Source organism: Micropterus dolomieu, linkage group LG01 (assembly GCF_021292245.1).
Source record: "Micropterus dolomieu isolate WLL.071019.BEF.003 ecotype Adirondacks linkage group LG01, ASM2129224v1, whole genome shotgun sequence".
NCBI classification, from domain to species: Eukaryota; Metazoa; Chordata; class Actinopteri; order Centrarchiformes; family Centrarchidae; genus Micropterus; species Micropterus dolomieu.
The window spans coordinates 4,508,040-4,522,815 of record NC_060150.1 but is presented as its reverse complement, the minus strand read 5'-3'; the positions used below and the strand labels follow the sequence as shown (position 1 = coordinate 4,522,815).

The window sequence follows — 14,776 nt, the reverse complement described above, 5'->3', positions numbered from 1 at the left end:
CATGTGAAAGGTTGTAAAATCATTTGGAGACTGTATATGGAGAATTAGACACAACAGTGCACTTTCACTTCTGAAATAATGCCTGAAAAAGATTCATGCTCCCCATGCATGCAGGTTTGTCCCAGGTTTTATTTGAGCCTAAATGTATTTAAACGTTACAAAAGTTTTAATAACTTATTCAAATATAAATTGAAATGAGCAAGGGTTGTGTCTGGCAGTGTGACCGCCTGCAGTGTTAAATACCAAGTTGAAAAATGTAGAAATGAAGTGAGCAGATGTGATGAAACAAAGGAGGAGGAGTTTGGTTTGTTCTGTAGTCTCTGCAGATCTAGTCTCATGAACAGCTGTCCTCCTCTCTGTCCTCTTTCCCCTTCATATTCCATTTTTTCCATCCCTCCTCCTCCTTTTCTCTACCTCTTTTCTTAACCAACCCCCTCCTCCTCTACACCCCACAGAGCTCCCACGACATCAAAACCCCATCACGTCTAGACCTTGCTCGCATGTGTGTGCGTGGGGACATCGCTGTGTGTGTTCTTACCAGCTGCTGAAATACAACAGTTAGAGAGGCCTTTGAATTTATCAACAAACAAAAACAGCAAGTAGCTGGATGCTGTCCAATGGCAGGCTTCCTTCACAGGCTACCATTTCAACCATAGAGCTGACTGGATTAAATGGCCAGATGTTGAGTCATAATACCAGGCTCCTCTGTCCTCACCAACCAAAACAATGAATGAGGTGGATAAGGGAAAGAAGTGTGCATGTGTGCACAATGTAGAGGACTACAAGTACCTGGGAGTACTGAAAAGAAACTGGACTGGGCCAAGAACACCCTCACACACTTTCTGAAGAGGCTGAGGTCCTTCAACATCTGCCTGACTATGCTGAGGATGTTTTATGAGTCTGTGGTGGCCAGTGCTGTCCGGTTTGCTGTTGCATGCTGGGGCAGCGGGTAGTGGACGCTAACAGACTTAAGAAACTGATCCACAAGGCAAGTGACATTATTGGGGTGAGCTGGCCTCTTTGTCGGTGTCATCAGAGATGTGTCAACTCTTGTCTCCCACCCACTCCATGACGTGCTGGTCAAACACAGGAGTACTTTCAGTGCAAGACTCATCCCTCCAGGCTTCCTTCCCTTTGACCAAATTGGTTGAAATGGATTTTCTGGCCCTAATATGGCAGTCCCAGTCCAACATCCCTTCAGAAACCTATTGGTGATGTCACAGACCATGTCCATGTTTTCCTACAGTCTTTGGATTTTTTTTAAAAACTACTGTACAACTCTGTAGTTGTGTATATGTAGGCTACAGTTGGGGGCAGCAGTAGCTCAGTCCGTTGGGACTTGGCTTGGGAACCAGAGGGTCAGCGTTTTAATTCCAGATTTGACCACTGCCAAAGGTTCCCCTGAGCGAGGCCACGAACCCCCACCTAATCCTCAGGTGCTGCACAGCTCCCCACTGCTTTTAAATGCAGAGGTTGAATTGACTCTGAGGCTAGCAGGAAAGACTGTGGCTGACCCCTCCCTCTCCGGAAACAAACTGTTTCAGACACCTCAAGGCCCAGGACCCCCAGTGTCACCGACTCTAATCTAATTCCACCCACATGGCTCACAACCACTACACATTAGTGTTTACGTGCGAGTTTCTATAATTGCACATTCTTTCAAAGCAATAATTTGTTTTTTCAACAGGTATGTAAGAAATTTTACTGTTACAACTTACTATGTCAGTAGTCAGTGCTGCCATGGTAAAGACTGCAATGAGTGCTCATGACATCATACAGACTCAGGGCAAATGATGAAAAAAGACAGAGGAGGTAAGGAGGGCTGGTGGGAAAAAGTTGAAATGAGGGAGGAAGTAAAGGCCGGCTGTCTGGTCAGTGTGAAAAAGCACAGTTAGTCACCCTCGTCCTTCCACATACACACACACACACACACACACACACATACACACACACAACAGCTGTCCACCCCAGATGGGGCACCATTATCCTAAATTCCGATGGCAGGTTCAACTAAAATATACAGGAATGTAAGAAAAAGTAAGAGACTATAATGGTAGTAATTAAAGAAGATAGTTATTAACTGTGTGAGCAGAACAAAATAAAAGCAAGTGATGAACAACAAACAGAAACACCATTGTATAATACTAATTTCAAAATACACTGACAACGTGAGCATGAAGGGTAACTATCTTTATATTTAGCTATGAATTTTTTCATGGATTATGCCATATTTTTAAGGGAACTTGTTTTACGGGATATTATGAAATCCGAGAGGTTATTTCCAATGTCCAAAAATCCTGTTGTTTTGATGTGATAATCTTTCTGATATAACCCTCAGTACAGAATATGTGGATTTTGATAGCCCCCTATGTGACCTTGGCACTATATACACTCAGTGACATGTGAGCTCAAAAATTATGGGGGAAATGCAAACATTATTTTTCACGTGTTATCCAGTGTTATGGCAGAAAATTGTGTCCTCTTACATTTAATCTTTTATGTGTGTTCTTTTGCTATTATTATTATGTATTGTGTTTTATCCTTAACCTTTCCTCTCCTATACTTCTTATGTTAGTCTGTCCACATTTACTAGGGTTTAGGTCAGAGATGTGAGATTGTTTCGGTGTTTTACCTCTCTTGTTGTTCCTCTCCTCTCCTGGAACGTTCATTCAAGGCCGAGAGAGGATCTCTGTTTGCCAAAACATACAGACCTAGAGTGTGTAAATGATGATGCGTCCCTTTGCTCGGGGCCAGACGTTAACGACTGTCTTAGGAGACAGAACCTCTGGTCCAGCTGATTTGTGTTGTAGTACTTCTCTGTTTATTCTCTTTTGTTAAATAAATTCTTCAAAGAACACTGCCCTTGAAGGACCAGTAAGCCCTCTGTTGTTGGTGTGATGGGACAAACATAACTGTAGAGGTGTGTATTTACAGTCTGGTATGGCGTATGAGTAATATGTCAAAGTCTTAAAGGTTCAGTGTGTGATATTTCTGAGGATCTATCGACAGAAATGTGATATAAGATCCATAACTATGTTTTCAGTGGTGTGTAAAGACCTTACATAATAAACCATTACGATTTTATTACCTTAGAATGAGCCATTTATATCTACATAACCGCGGGCACCCCCTCCCATCGACATCGCCACGTTGCATCATCATGTTTCTACAGTAGCTGAAAACGGACAAACAGCGCTACAGAGCGCGTTTTGGTCACTACGTTCTTCTTGTTCTACTTCACTCATCACTGTGTTGAATACGTACGTTAGAAGAAGAAGTAGACATAATATACAGCAGCGGTCAGCAAATAAGTTTTGCATCATAGCAATAATTGCAACCATTAGATGGTGGATCAGAATATAATGTTGACATAGTATTGGTTAGCTCAATCGGTAAGGTGCGGGACACATGATCCAAGGATTGAGGTTTGTGCTGCATTGCTTTTGTTTCGGTGTTTGATCCGCATCCGTCAACCTACGGACGCTTTTGCATTTCGCCAGTGTCTCAAGGCAGAGGACATTTAGGGGAACAACGTTCTCTGACGGCTCTTTCAGAGGTGTGTCCAGCAGGATACAGACTCTTTTAATGTTGTTCAGATTTTTTCAAAGTAAAAGCTTCTCACGCTTTTATTTTGTAGGCAAAACCACTAAAGAGGAAGTGATTGTGTGAGTAACTGTTGCTGTCATGACTGACATCTATTTCAGCACCGCTATCCAAGCATTTATTTATTTATATTTTTTGCCACTATCAAAGCACCATAATCTGGCCGCGGGCCAGATATTGTTGTTGGCAGGCAGTTTTGGCGATGGTCCATAATCACAGAGTGAATGAATGTGTTTCCTTTGTCAGTGTTTGTGTAAACTTTATCTAATGTGTGGTTTATAATGGACTGTGGTGTTTCACACTCTTGGCTCACATTTTCTATGTTTTCTGTCAGTGGCCAAGTCACAATAACATGGTTTTACTGAATAATTAAGTAAATATAATTTCTTAATAAATATACCTAAAGAACCCTCATTTCTTGACTGGCCACACCTTTTGTGCTGTTGTCAGCCACCGTAGCAGTCCTACGCTCTTTGAAAGGTTAGGGGGCAGTGGTAGACTGGATAGATGGTTGCAATTCACAACCCTCGCCACTAGATGCCACTAAATCTTACACACTGAACCTTTAATAAAAAAACAATATTTAGCACCATCACAGACACAGGACAGACCAGCTTCTACTAAAGGCTGGATAACATTTTAATTGTTCCCACACCAGTGTCAATACGGGACCTGAGTATCTGAACAATACCAAATGATGTGTTCTTTTTATGCCTTACGTTGAGGAATATATTAGTCTTTCTTCTTTCATTTAAAAACTAAAAGGCCAATTCACCTCGACAGGCAGCAGAATCTGCTCTTCAAAAGAAATCAAAGAGGAACTAATACCTTACCAGCACCAACATTCAGTGTTTTTCATCACCCCTAATTCTAAAAGAATGCAGTTTCTTTAACACCTTTTTCACAAAATTGCACAAAAGCATCAGAAACAGAATCGATTTCATTCTCACGTTTCAGTTTTTATGGTAAAATGTAAGTTCAAGCATGAGAAGAATGATTTCAATATTCTGTAGTACAGTTGTAGATGTCAGATCTATTTTGAATTAAATAAATTCTATACATTTCCTGTGAAACCAATGCCAACTTCCAGCCAATGGAATATTTCTAGTTAATTAATTAATTAATTAATGATTAATTGTATTTGTATTTCATGTTGTTTTCTGATTGGTTGGTTTGTAGAGACAAACAGCCACATTGTGAAACTTAAAATGGTCCTAAATTTCTGAGTGTGTCCACATTAAGCATCTTGTTCTCTCAGTTTCAGCCATAAAACTGTGTTTTTCTCACCCGAAAATATGAGCTTTCCCAACACGGCCTCCAGAGTGTGTCCATCTTAAAGCTGCCATGGTGTTTCATTGTGTAGGCTGAAAAGAACGTGATGCGTATATACTGCCACTGATTGCCATTCCATGTCCAATAAATCAACCACAGTGTTTGTCAGTGAACACATCTGCCTGCTGCAGCTGCTGAGAGCAAAGTCTGTGGGGCCAAAACATCCATCCATCGGCAACCGCTTATCCTGCGTACAGAGCCAATCCCATTCGGGCGAAACGCAGGGTACATCCTGGACAGGTCGCCAATCCATCGCAGGGCCTCACATAGACAAACAACCAGTCACTCACAACTCACACCTAAGGACATTTTAGGGTCACCAATCAACCTAGGCCACATGTCTTTAGACTGTGGGAGGAAGCCGGAGCACAGGGAGAACATGCAAACTCCACCTCCTGTGAGGCCACAGTGCTATCCACCGGACCACCATGCCGCCCGGGGGCTAAAACAATAAACTAAAATAATCTAAAAAGCTCTGTAGGGCTGAGAGGAAGTGCAGAGTTAATGACAAGTCTCTTTGCGTTCATCACTACCAGAAAATTTAGAAAATTATGTCGGGGGCTGCTCAATGAGTGTTGAGGTCTGTGTGGTATTAAATTTAAGAAGACAAACTTTAGTCGCCTCTAACTTTCTCCGTTATCGTATTTTAAATGCAAATATAGCCTAATAATTTCTCTTTGGACATAGGTCTCTATAAAAACACGACATGGACATTAATGCGAACGCAAATCATTTCATACGGAAATGCTGTTTTAAAACTCAGATGGCTTAATGTGGGCACAGTCAGATCTTGGGCTGTTTTTAAATCAGCTGTCATAGATTGTGTCTCACAAATGGCAAATCGCAGATCACAGAATCATTTGAATTTACTCTTGACTTGCTGGTGTATGGCCGTGTGACATTTGAAGGATGGCTGACACCAGCAGTGAGGATTTCTCACCAACACCAGCAAGTGTATCTTTAAACTGTAAAAGTGGGGATTATTATTACCAAACCTGGTGCTTCAGACTCAGACAGAGCTGCTATGTTGCTGCACAGAGGTAAGACTGCAGGATACTTACTGTGGCTTAGCACCTGCTATCAACAGGACCTGGATACACTCCAAGCTACCTGATCGAGCTGCCTTGTGGATGGGAGCCTCACCTACAAAATCCTGAAGACACAATGTAAAACTCCAGGGGATATCCATTTATAAAAGGTGACATATTGCACATTTGAACACATGTAGGAGCTGAAATGTTAAGTGGAAAATCTGAAACCACAGTCAACGCTCTCAGTCTTGGGTGTACTCTCTCTCTTTATAGTGAAATAAATACTTTTCACTGTTAGTTCAATAGCTTGACAAGAACATAATAAATACATTACAATTACAAATGGATTTTATAGTTTTCATCCATCCATCCACCGTCAACCGCTTATCCTGCGTACAGGGTCGGAAGAAGATAATTGTTTTCTACTTTCATAATACTAGACTTATGTTGATCCTTTCACATTTGTGTTTACCAGATTTTAAACAAGTCTCTAGATCCTAAAAAATGTAATCAGATATGACACATTTGGAATGTAATTGCACAATATTACATCTGGTTACAGCGCTACTGGACGTTGTTGAAAGACTGACCTGCCCGTTGACGTCAGCCCCAGCCTGAGTCAGCCACACCACACAGTGAGGATGTCCTCCAAACGCTGCAGTGTGTGTTGGAGTCTGGTTGAAGCGGCTGGTCACCGTGTTTACCTCACAACCCATCTGCACCAGACGCACCACGCACTCCAGCTGCGTGCACGGAAAGACAAAACAAAAGCCAGTAATTAGACCACAAAAAACATCTGTTGTTAAATAAAGAATCAAGCGAAATAATCCAACATCGGGAGAACCGTGTCAGTGAACTGTTGAAGAATACTGACAAGAGCCTCCTAATAAATTTTGAGACACCAGAGTTTTGATTTCCATGAGCTGTAAGCCGTGATCATCAAGATTAAAACAAACAAAACAAAGGTGTGAAATATTTCACGTCATGTGTAATGAATCTAGAATAGAGGTTTTCAAAGTGAGAGTTGGGCCTTTAAACTGTTTCATGAGAGGCTCAGTGAAAAAAATATTCAAGGGTGATTCAAGGATGACAAGGATTCAACAAGGATCTTTATTTTCATTCTGCCATGTAAACATGAAGAACGAAATCAGTACTCAGTTCTAAAAATAATAATAATAATGCTAAAGTAAATAAAGTGCCTATTACATTAATTATCAAAAGGGGATCGAATAGCCTAAATGTGTGTGATTTTGAGTGTGATCATGATCCTTTAGGCATCCAGGAACCAACTACTACTAAAAAGCAATACACTCTAGCCACTCTAGTCACCACTGCCACTTTTAAAGGCAAAATAATAATAATAATAATAATAATCCTTATTTGTAGAGCACTTTTCAAAAACAAGTTACAAAGTGCTTTAACAAGTGTAAAGAATAATACAAAAAAGATAAGAGCATGAAAATTTAATATAAAATTAGTAAAATACAATAAAATAAAAGGGATAAAATAAGATAAGTCAAATAAGATCGGGAAAAGCTCTCCTATAAAAGTATGTTTTAAGAAGGGACTTAAAAGAGTTCACCGACTCAGCCGACCTGATTTCCTCGGGCAGGCTGTTCCAGAGCCTCGGGGCCCTGACAGAAAACGCCAACTTATTTACAGCAACCTGTCTCTGCTTCATGCAGTGCTATGTATTGATCTTGTTATTTGTTGCCCTGCTGCAGTCAGTTAATTAAACTATTGTGCCATTTGCTGAATTGGTTTCTCTCTGTAGATTGTTGCATGTCTTAGTCTGTTATGTTTCTGTTGTCTGTGTTTAATTATTCTTTCATGTGGTTTATTTATGTCTTTGTGACTGGTTTATGAGGTTTGTTATTCTGCCTCTTGTTTACGTTATTTTACTTACCCACACCCTACAGGAGGCCTTTCTCTGCTGCCAGGCCCTTATTGTAAATGAGAAACTGTTCTTGCCTGTTTCAATAAATAAAAAAAATAAAGGACTAGAGCAAAACTGACCAGGTAAACTAAAGGAGGGGAGGCCCGCATTCTCAGACTTTTGAAAAACACTTATCTAGAATATATGAAAGTTTTGCTTTTTTAATTATATTACCTTAAATAATGAACTTTTTCCAAAAGTCCTACTCTAATGTTATTAGATGCACCTGCACGTTTTCCTTACAGCTGTTTTTGGCGCCTGAAAAGCTACTGGCTCAATGGGAACCAATGAAAACGCTGCAAATCGTTACTTTATTTATTTAAATATTTTTTCCCCCCCATGATAACTTTATTGTACAGTAACAGTCAGACATAACTGTATTATGGCAGCATGCATACAGCACGTTTTAATACAGTAAAGAAAAGCAGATGGTGCAAATCAAGCTGAAGATTTTTTACCAACCATTGCCATAAAATATAAACTTTCTGAAAAGCTTCATGCAAGTCCCTACTGTCGAATTAAGTGCTTTAATGTTTTAGTACTGCAAGATGTGTGCAGGACTAACGTCTGCGTAAAATCTCAAAACATCCCGGACAGAGTTTTAGTGCAGCCAGTAGTTAACTTCCCCACTAGTTTACCTGTCCATAGTGAGCAGCCCAGTGCATGGGGGTCCATCCGTAGCAGGAGTCTTCAGCGGTCAGATGAGCCCGGTTCGGGAGCTGCTGAGACAGGGAGACCAAAGCGCCAACATCTCCGTCCCGACATGCGCGGTGGAGGGGGAACCGGCTGTTGAACACCGCGTCGCTGGAGAAGTCGGGCTGTTGTCCCGCAGACATGAGTGAGCTGTGAGCAGCGGCAGACGGCGACGTTTCCCTCCCGTGTTCCCGGTCCGGTCTACAAAGCAGGTTGAATAAAAAAAAAAAAAGGTTCAAACACAAAGGAAGAGGAGATAAGCCTCTCTGTGCCCGGCGGACAGCTGCAAAACCCGGACTGGAGTCTGGCGAGCAAGACAAGTCGAGCCCTTTCATCTGACAGGTGTGGCAAAAAAACAACAACAACAACAAAACACTAGAAACTTTAAAATGAAACTCACAAGTAAGAGACTAAAGTAAAATGCTAATGCTAACGATCCAACAGGAAAAGTAAAAATCAACAAGTACAAGAAGACAACAATCAGACCGACCACAAGATGTCAGCGTCCTTATTAGGCGGGAAATCGCTGGCTCTGGGTCACGGGGCACAGGTAAAGACACAGGTAAAACAAGGACACTCTGGAAACACGTGTTTCCATCTGTGGTCGGTTGGCCTGTTCCTACCCAACTATGCCAAGATGTTCATTTACTCCTTAAAACTTAAAGCTACTACTACTTACTCTTCCTAGTAAATATTCCAACAATTCATTAGATACTAGGTAATTTTTAGTCACTTGTAACTTTTCCCCTAAGGATTCATTTGATACTAGTACTTAATTTTTAGTTACCAGTCACTGTTTCCATTTTACTACTAACAATTGATAAGATACTAGTGGATTTTTAGTTACCAGTAACTATTCTATTAGCTACTTGTAACTACTCCTGTTTTACTAGTAACAATTGATAAGATACTAGTGGATTTTTAGTTACCAGTAACTATTCTATTAGCTACTTGTAACTATTCCTGTTTTACTAGTAACAATTGATAAGATACTAGTGGATTTTTAGTTACCAGTAACTATTCCATTAGCTACTTGTAACTACTCCTGTTTTACTAGTAACAATTGATAAGATACTAGTGGATTTTTAGTTACCAGTAACTATTCTATTAGCTACTTGTAACTATTCCTGTTTTACTAGTAACAATTGATAAGATACTAGTGGATTTTTAGTTACCAGTAACTATTCCATTAGCTACTTGTAACTATTCCTGTTTTACTAGTAACAATTGATAAGATACTAGTGGATTTTTAGTTACCAGTAACTATTCCATTAGCTACTTGTAACTATTCCTGTTTTACTAGTAACAATTGATAAGATACTAGTGGATTTTTAGTTACCAGTAACTATTCTATTAGCTACTTGTAACTATTCCTGTTTAACTTGTAACAATTGATAAGATACTAGTGGATTTTTAGTTACCAGTAACTATTCCATTAGCTACTTGTAACTATTCCTGTTTTACTAGTAACAATTGATAAGATACTAGTGGATTTTTAGTTACCAGTAACTATTCCATTAGCTACTTGTAACTATTCCTGTTTTACTAGTAACAATTGATTAGATACTGGTAATTAAATTGTTGTTACTACTGACTATTCTGTTAGTTACTTGTAACAATTTTATAGTTTTTATATATTAATTGCACATTTTTGCCAAATCTATGGGGCTCTGCAGTTCAGATATCATCTCTTCATTCATTTCCATATTACTAGTATCTATTATTTAGATAAGTACCTATTAATTATTCATTAGTAATTATTCCAAAATATACTAGTAACATTTTCATTCTTACTAGTACATTATTTTGGGTTACTGGTCATTTATTAATGACTAGTAAAAGGCTTCTTGATAGTAACTGTTCAATTCGTACTAGTAAGAATTTAGTAGTTACTAGTAACTTATGGAATAGGTACTCTAAAAATAAATAATGGTGACTAGTAAAATGGAAATGGTCACTAGTAACTGTTCAGTTAGTTACTAGTGATGGAAGAATAGATGATATCTGAACTGCAGAGCCCCACAGATTTCATTGGTAAAATGTGCAAATCGTCACTATTAACTAATAAATAGTTATTGGTAACTAATGAAATAGTTACTACAAAAGGTTGTTGTAGTATTTAATCAATTGGGATCAAAGGGTTAATACAGGGTAAAAGCACCCGGACAGTTATGCTGCACATTTTCACAAAATAATAAGACCTTGCAGCTGTAGCTTTACAGTCCTAAACATATAGCAAGAAGCCCAGACCTCAGTCCAGCTGATCGTGTGTGTCTTATGAGGAAGTCCAAAAAGCTCGCACAACAAGCAATAAGCAGGGATGTCTTCACAAGCCAGGCAGAGCATCAGCAACAAGTAGGGTTGCTTTTTTTATTATCGATTAATCTGTCGACCATTTTCTCGATTAGTTGTCTGGTCCATAAAATGTCAGAACATGGTGAAAACAATCCATCAGTGTTTCCCAAAGCCCAAGATGACGTCCTCAGGTGGCTTGTTTTGTCCAAAACCCAACTGTCAAAGAGGAGCAAAGAAATCATTCACATTTAAAAAGCTGGAATAGAATAAAAATGATGCTTAGACCTCTGATGGTGATTGACATAAGGATCTGAGTAAGTTTTTGTTTCATTTCCACTTTGGACCCCTGTTAAGTGACGGGGATTAAAATTATAGCTGCAACAATAAATGGAATAATTGCTTGAGTCATATTTTGATAATCGGTTTGAGTCATTTTTTTAAAAAGAAAAAATATCTTATTCTAGCTTCTTAAATGTAAATATTTTCTGGTTTCCTTAGTCCTCTATGACAGTAAATGTCAGTGACTATCTTTGGGTTGTGGACAAACACAAGGCATTTGTGGACGTCACCTTGGGCTTTGGGAAACAGCAGATCAAACAGTGATCAACAATTTTTAGAAACTTTACAGACAAAGCAACTGATCGATTAATCGAGAAAATAATTAAAAAGCAATGAAAACAATCATTAGCTGCCGCCCGAATGTGAATGTAACTTTTCACAGTTTGACCAAACAATGATATCCATGAAGTTAATTGACCTCGTCCAGCTTAAACACTGCAGGGACCACTTTAATGAACTGGTCTTGACATCCTGTTCAGCAGCTTTATCTCATATGAAGACAACCAGGGCTTAACCTGTGACTTCAGGCGGCTTACTAGGTCAAACACAGATAGCCTGCAACCTGTGTCCATCATTTTGTATTAGTGGCAACTTGAAAAACCACATGTGTAGAGATGAGTTATTTTGGTGCGTACCTTTTAAAACGCTTTCTTAACATCTTTTCCAAGCCATGTCTGCATTAAGGTATGTCTTTTTTTGTCCTTCAGGATGAGTTTGTCAGAGTGAGGAAAAGAGATTTAGAGAAGTTAACCACAGAAGTCATGCAGCTGAGGGAGTTCCTGCCCAGAGTTCTGAATGGGGACCTGATTGAAATGCTGCACAAAGCTCGAGCAGCTCAGACAAGTACGCTTCCATTAAACCTGACCTTGAGGCAGAAAATAAGGTGGATGGCGTGTTATATAGTGACTGTAAGACAAGAGTAACAGTGGTGTGCAAACTGTCATCTCCAGTGTTTTTGGAGTGTTTTGATGAGGCTCGTGTGGCTACATGTTAGGGTTGGGCCGATAGACAATGCCATCGCGCATCGCCAATGGCCTACAGACATCACAATGTTGAGCCGGCATCGTGATTGTAGTGTTTAGTGTCCACTTTACGCCCTTACTTAGGAGAGAACTTACACACAGCTGGTGCAACCCAGTGCTGGTCTGGTTTTTAAAGTTCAATGGATGTATTAAACCTCTTAAAGCCCACCCGGTCACCTGCTTGAGCTAGTTCAGTTAATTTTCCGGGAACAGTGCAGATTTACTGTTTAAGTAAGTAACATTCAACGTTACATTTTTACACTTAAAGTGTTAGCTAGTTATTACTGTTGTACATGTGTGTCGTAACATGCTTTTAAAAACTGCTATTAGAAGGTAAAGTGACACACAATGAGGGCTGACAGGACCTTTCTCTTTAAACTACACTCCGTTTTAAGCTTTTCAATTCTGATTCTGTGTTTGAAGATCATAAGATTAGATCATAAATAATCCACAAATAAATATTGTCAGCTATTGCTATTTGTTATTAAAAAGCATGTTAGCGTTAGCATGTTGTCAAGCGTACATATATATAAAAATGCAGAAGACAGCCCCCAGAAAACAACACCAATAATATCCATACTAACCAAATCTACTCTTGGTTAAACATCTAATAGAATGTATCGCGAGCAAGTTGCTGTTAGTTAACAGCACAGAGATCTCACGTGACCTGGGTAACTGCAAGGTAAACACGCAAACCCACAGACAGTGTGTATGTATGTGTGTGTGTGTGTGTGTGCATAGTGAGGGAGCGCCTTGCGGTGGAACAAGAGCAGTTGCAACAGGAGTGTCTGCACCTTCAGTCCCGACTGGATGCAGTGCAGATTGAATGTCAGAAAGAGAGAGAGGTGAGAGAGGGCAGGCAACGTAATTTAAATGTAAAATTCATCTCATGTTTCTTTACACAACAATGAGACGCTTTTAAACATATCAGACTTCTGCTGCTATATAGCAATGCAGATAGCGTATCATTAGAAATTAACACAATTATTAATAAATTAAAAAAATTTAATTGAAAAATGTCCCTATATAGAAAATAATTAAAAGTTTTATGGCTTTACCTCGTCCATTGTTTTGTGATATCACCTTGCCATTTGTGTGTGTAGGAGAAGCTGCTGTTACGTGAGCAGCTGTGGCAGAGCGGAGCAGAGCTGCAGCAGCAGGCAGACTTCTGCTCTGGTCTGGGATCTGCAGCCTGCAGTCTGCTGTGGAGCTGCTCTGCCAAGGAGGACACTGTGGCGCACTGGCTGGTTGATGTGAGTCATCTCCACAAGCCTGTCTTTCTGTGTGTGTTTGTGTTTATTATTCTAATCCCAATGGCAGTCTCAGACTCTCAGAGTTTCATATTAAACATTTACATAATTTGATATCTGATTGGTGGAGTCGTATTGTCTGATGTGTGTACTTTATGTGCGCTGATGGTGCAGGGTAAGCTGCATTCCTTCCTGACCTTAGCTGCTCAGACTCTGGAGAGCTTTGTCAGGTCGCTGGATGAGGAGATGAAAACTGAGGACCACAACTCCCAGGATCACCAGTTTGTGCTGGCTCTGGCTGGAACCATTACTAGTGAGTTCACAGCTTCAAACACACTCTATAAGATTTATTTTTTACACCACTTTTCTGTACACGAGTAGATTTGCCTCGCCTGGATCCTCTGAGTCACGTTATTCTTGTGCATTTCCTGCCCTTGTTTAATATGTATGCAAGTCATTAGTCGCTGTGGATGTCAGAATGTCATTTCTCAGGCTGATGGCGAGAACACAACAGAAAACTGCAGTCACATGACACCGTGACCATCTCAAACAAGTTAAAATGTCAATTGACTGTGTGTCAGTGTCTCACAGCGACTCCAGACCAGCCGTCCTCCAGTCACCTGCCTTGTCTTTGTCTCCCATCAATCAGATATAGCAGCAGTGGCGTGTGGGCGGGACTTCCTGTCCAGCTCGGCTCATGTCCTACTGGACACTCTGACGAAGCTTCTGGAGCTAATGAAGCCTGGTGTCTTCCCCAAACTGAAAGTGTACGTGAAGCTGCCACAGAATGCAGAACACAAACCACTGGTCTTTTCACTGTTGGTCTGAACATGGCCTGAAAGAGAGAAACTTATCGAAACAATATCTAACATAGAGCTGCATCTGATCATTATAACAATGACAGGATTAGATCCTCTGTACACCAGCTTTGCTTTCTTCTGAATTAGCAATTTACATTATTAAAATCAGATTGTTTTCATTACATTACATGCCATTGACATTGTTGCTTAGCCAAGGTTAGTTTGGACCCTGACCATGAAATGTGTAGATTCTGCACACACAAACAAACGCATGAATGTTTTTTTTGTTTTTTTTTACCTAAAACCGTTGTCATATAGTTTTTACCCCCTTACCTTTTTTGCTCACTGGGTTTGGCTCTGCCCATTATTAGGGCATCATAATCAAGCCATACGGATTGACAGCTTGTGAATGAATTGTACTGAAAAGAAATAGATGCTACAGAAAGGAGCCGACTCATAGAGCTCGTTCGCGACC

General features: G+C 40.0%; 2 protein-coding genes across 6 annotated transcripts in view; one reads left to right on the top strand and one right to left on the bottom strand.

The window, feature by feature from the left end:
- ankrd10a (ankyrin repeat domain 10a) overlaps positions 1-9,041 on the bottom strand; it is a 40,523-nt gene extending 31,482 nt beyond the window's left edge. The window contains exons 1-4 of one of the 3 annotated variants that reach the window (XM_046052978.1): positions 8,996-9,041; positions 8,541-8,796; positions 6,557-6,709; positions 5,997-6,088 (exon numbers count right to left, since the gene is read on the bottom strand). In XM_046052978.1, coding sequence (XP_045908934.1) covers positions 5,997-6,088; positions 6,557-6,709; positions 8,541-8,738 — 443 coding nt within the window. In that variant the 5' untranslated portion in view covers positions 8,739-8,796; positions 8,996-9,041. Of the gene's footprint in view, positions 1-5,996; positions 6,089-6,556; positions 6,710-8,540; positions 8,841-8,995 lie in introns of those variants that run through there. The other 2 variants (XM_046052963.1, XM_046052970.1) reach the window with 2 other exon arrangements.
- The window catches only part of LOC123973104 (heat shock transcription factor 2 binding protein), a 12,818-nt gene continuing 6,370 nt past the window's right edge, over positions 8,329-14,776 (top strand). Inside the window, exons 1-7 of one of the 3 annotated variants that reach the window (XM_046052996.1) lie at positions 8,329-8,937; positions 9,040-9,145; positions 11,937-12,072; positions 12,993-13,096; positions 13,355-13,504; positions 13,676-13,814; positions 14,151-14,268. In XM_046052996.1, coding sequence (XP_045908952.1) covers positions 9,092-9,145; positions 11,937-12,072; positions 12,993-13,096; positions 13,355-13,504; positions 13,676-13,814; positions 14,151-14,268 — 701 coding nt within the window. In that variant the 5' untranslated portion in view covers positions 8,329-8,937; positions 9,040-9,091. Of the gene's footprint in view, positions 8,938-9,039; positions 9,158-11,936; positions 12,073-12,992; positions 13,097-13,354; positions 13,505-13,675; positions 13,815-14,150; positions 14,269-14,776 lie in introns of all 3 variants that reach the window. The other 2 variants (XM_046052987.1, XM_046053005.1) reach the window with 2 other exon arrangements.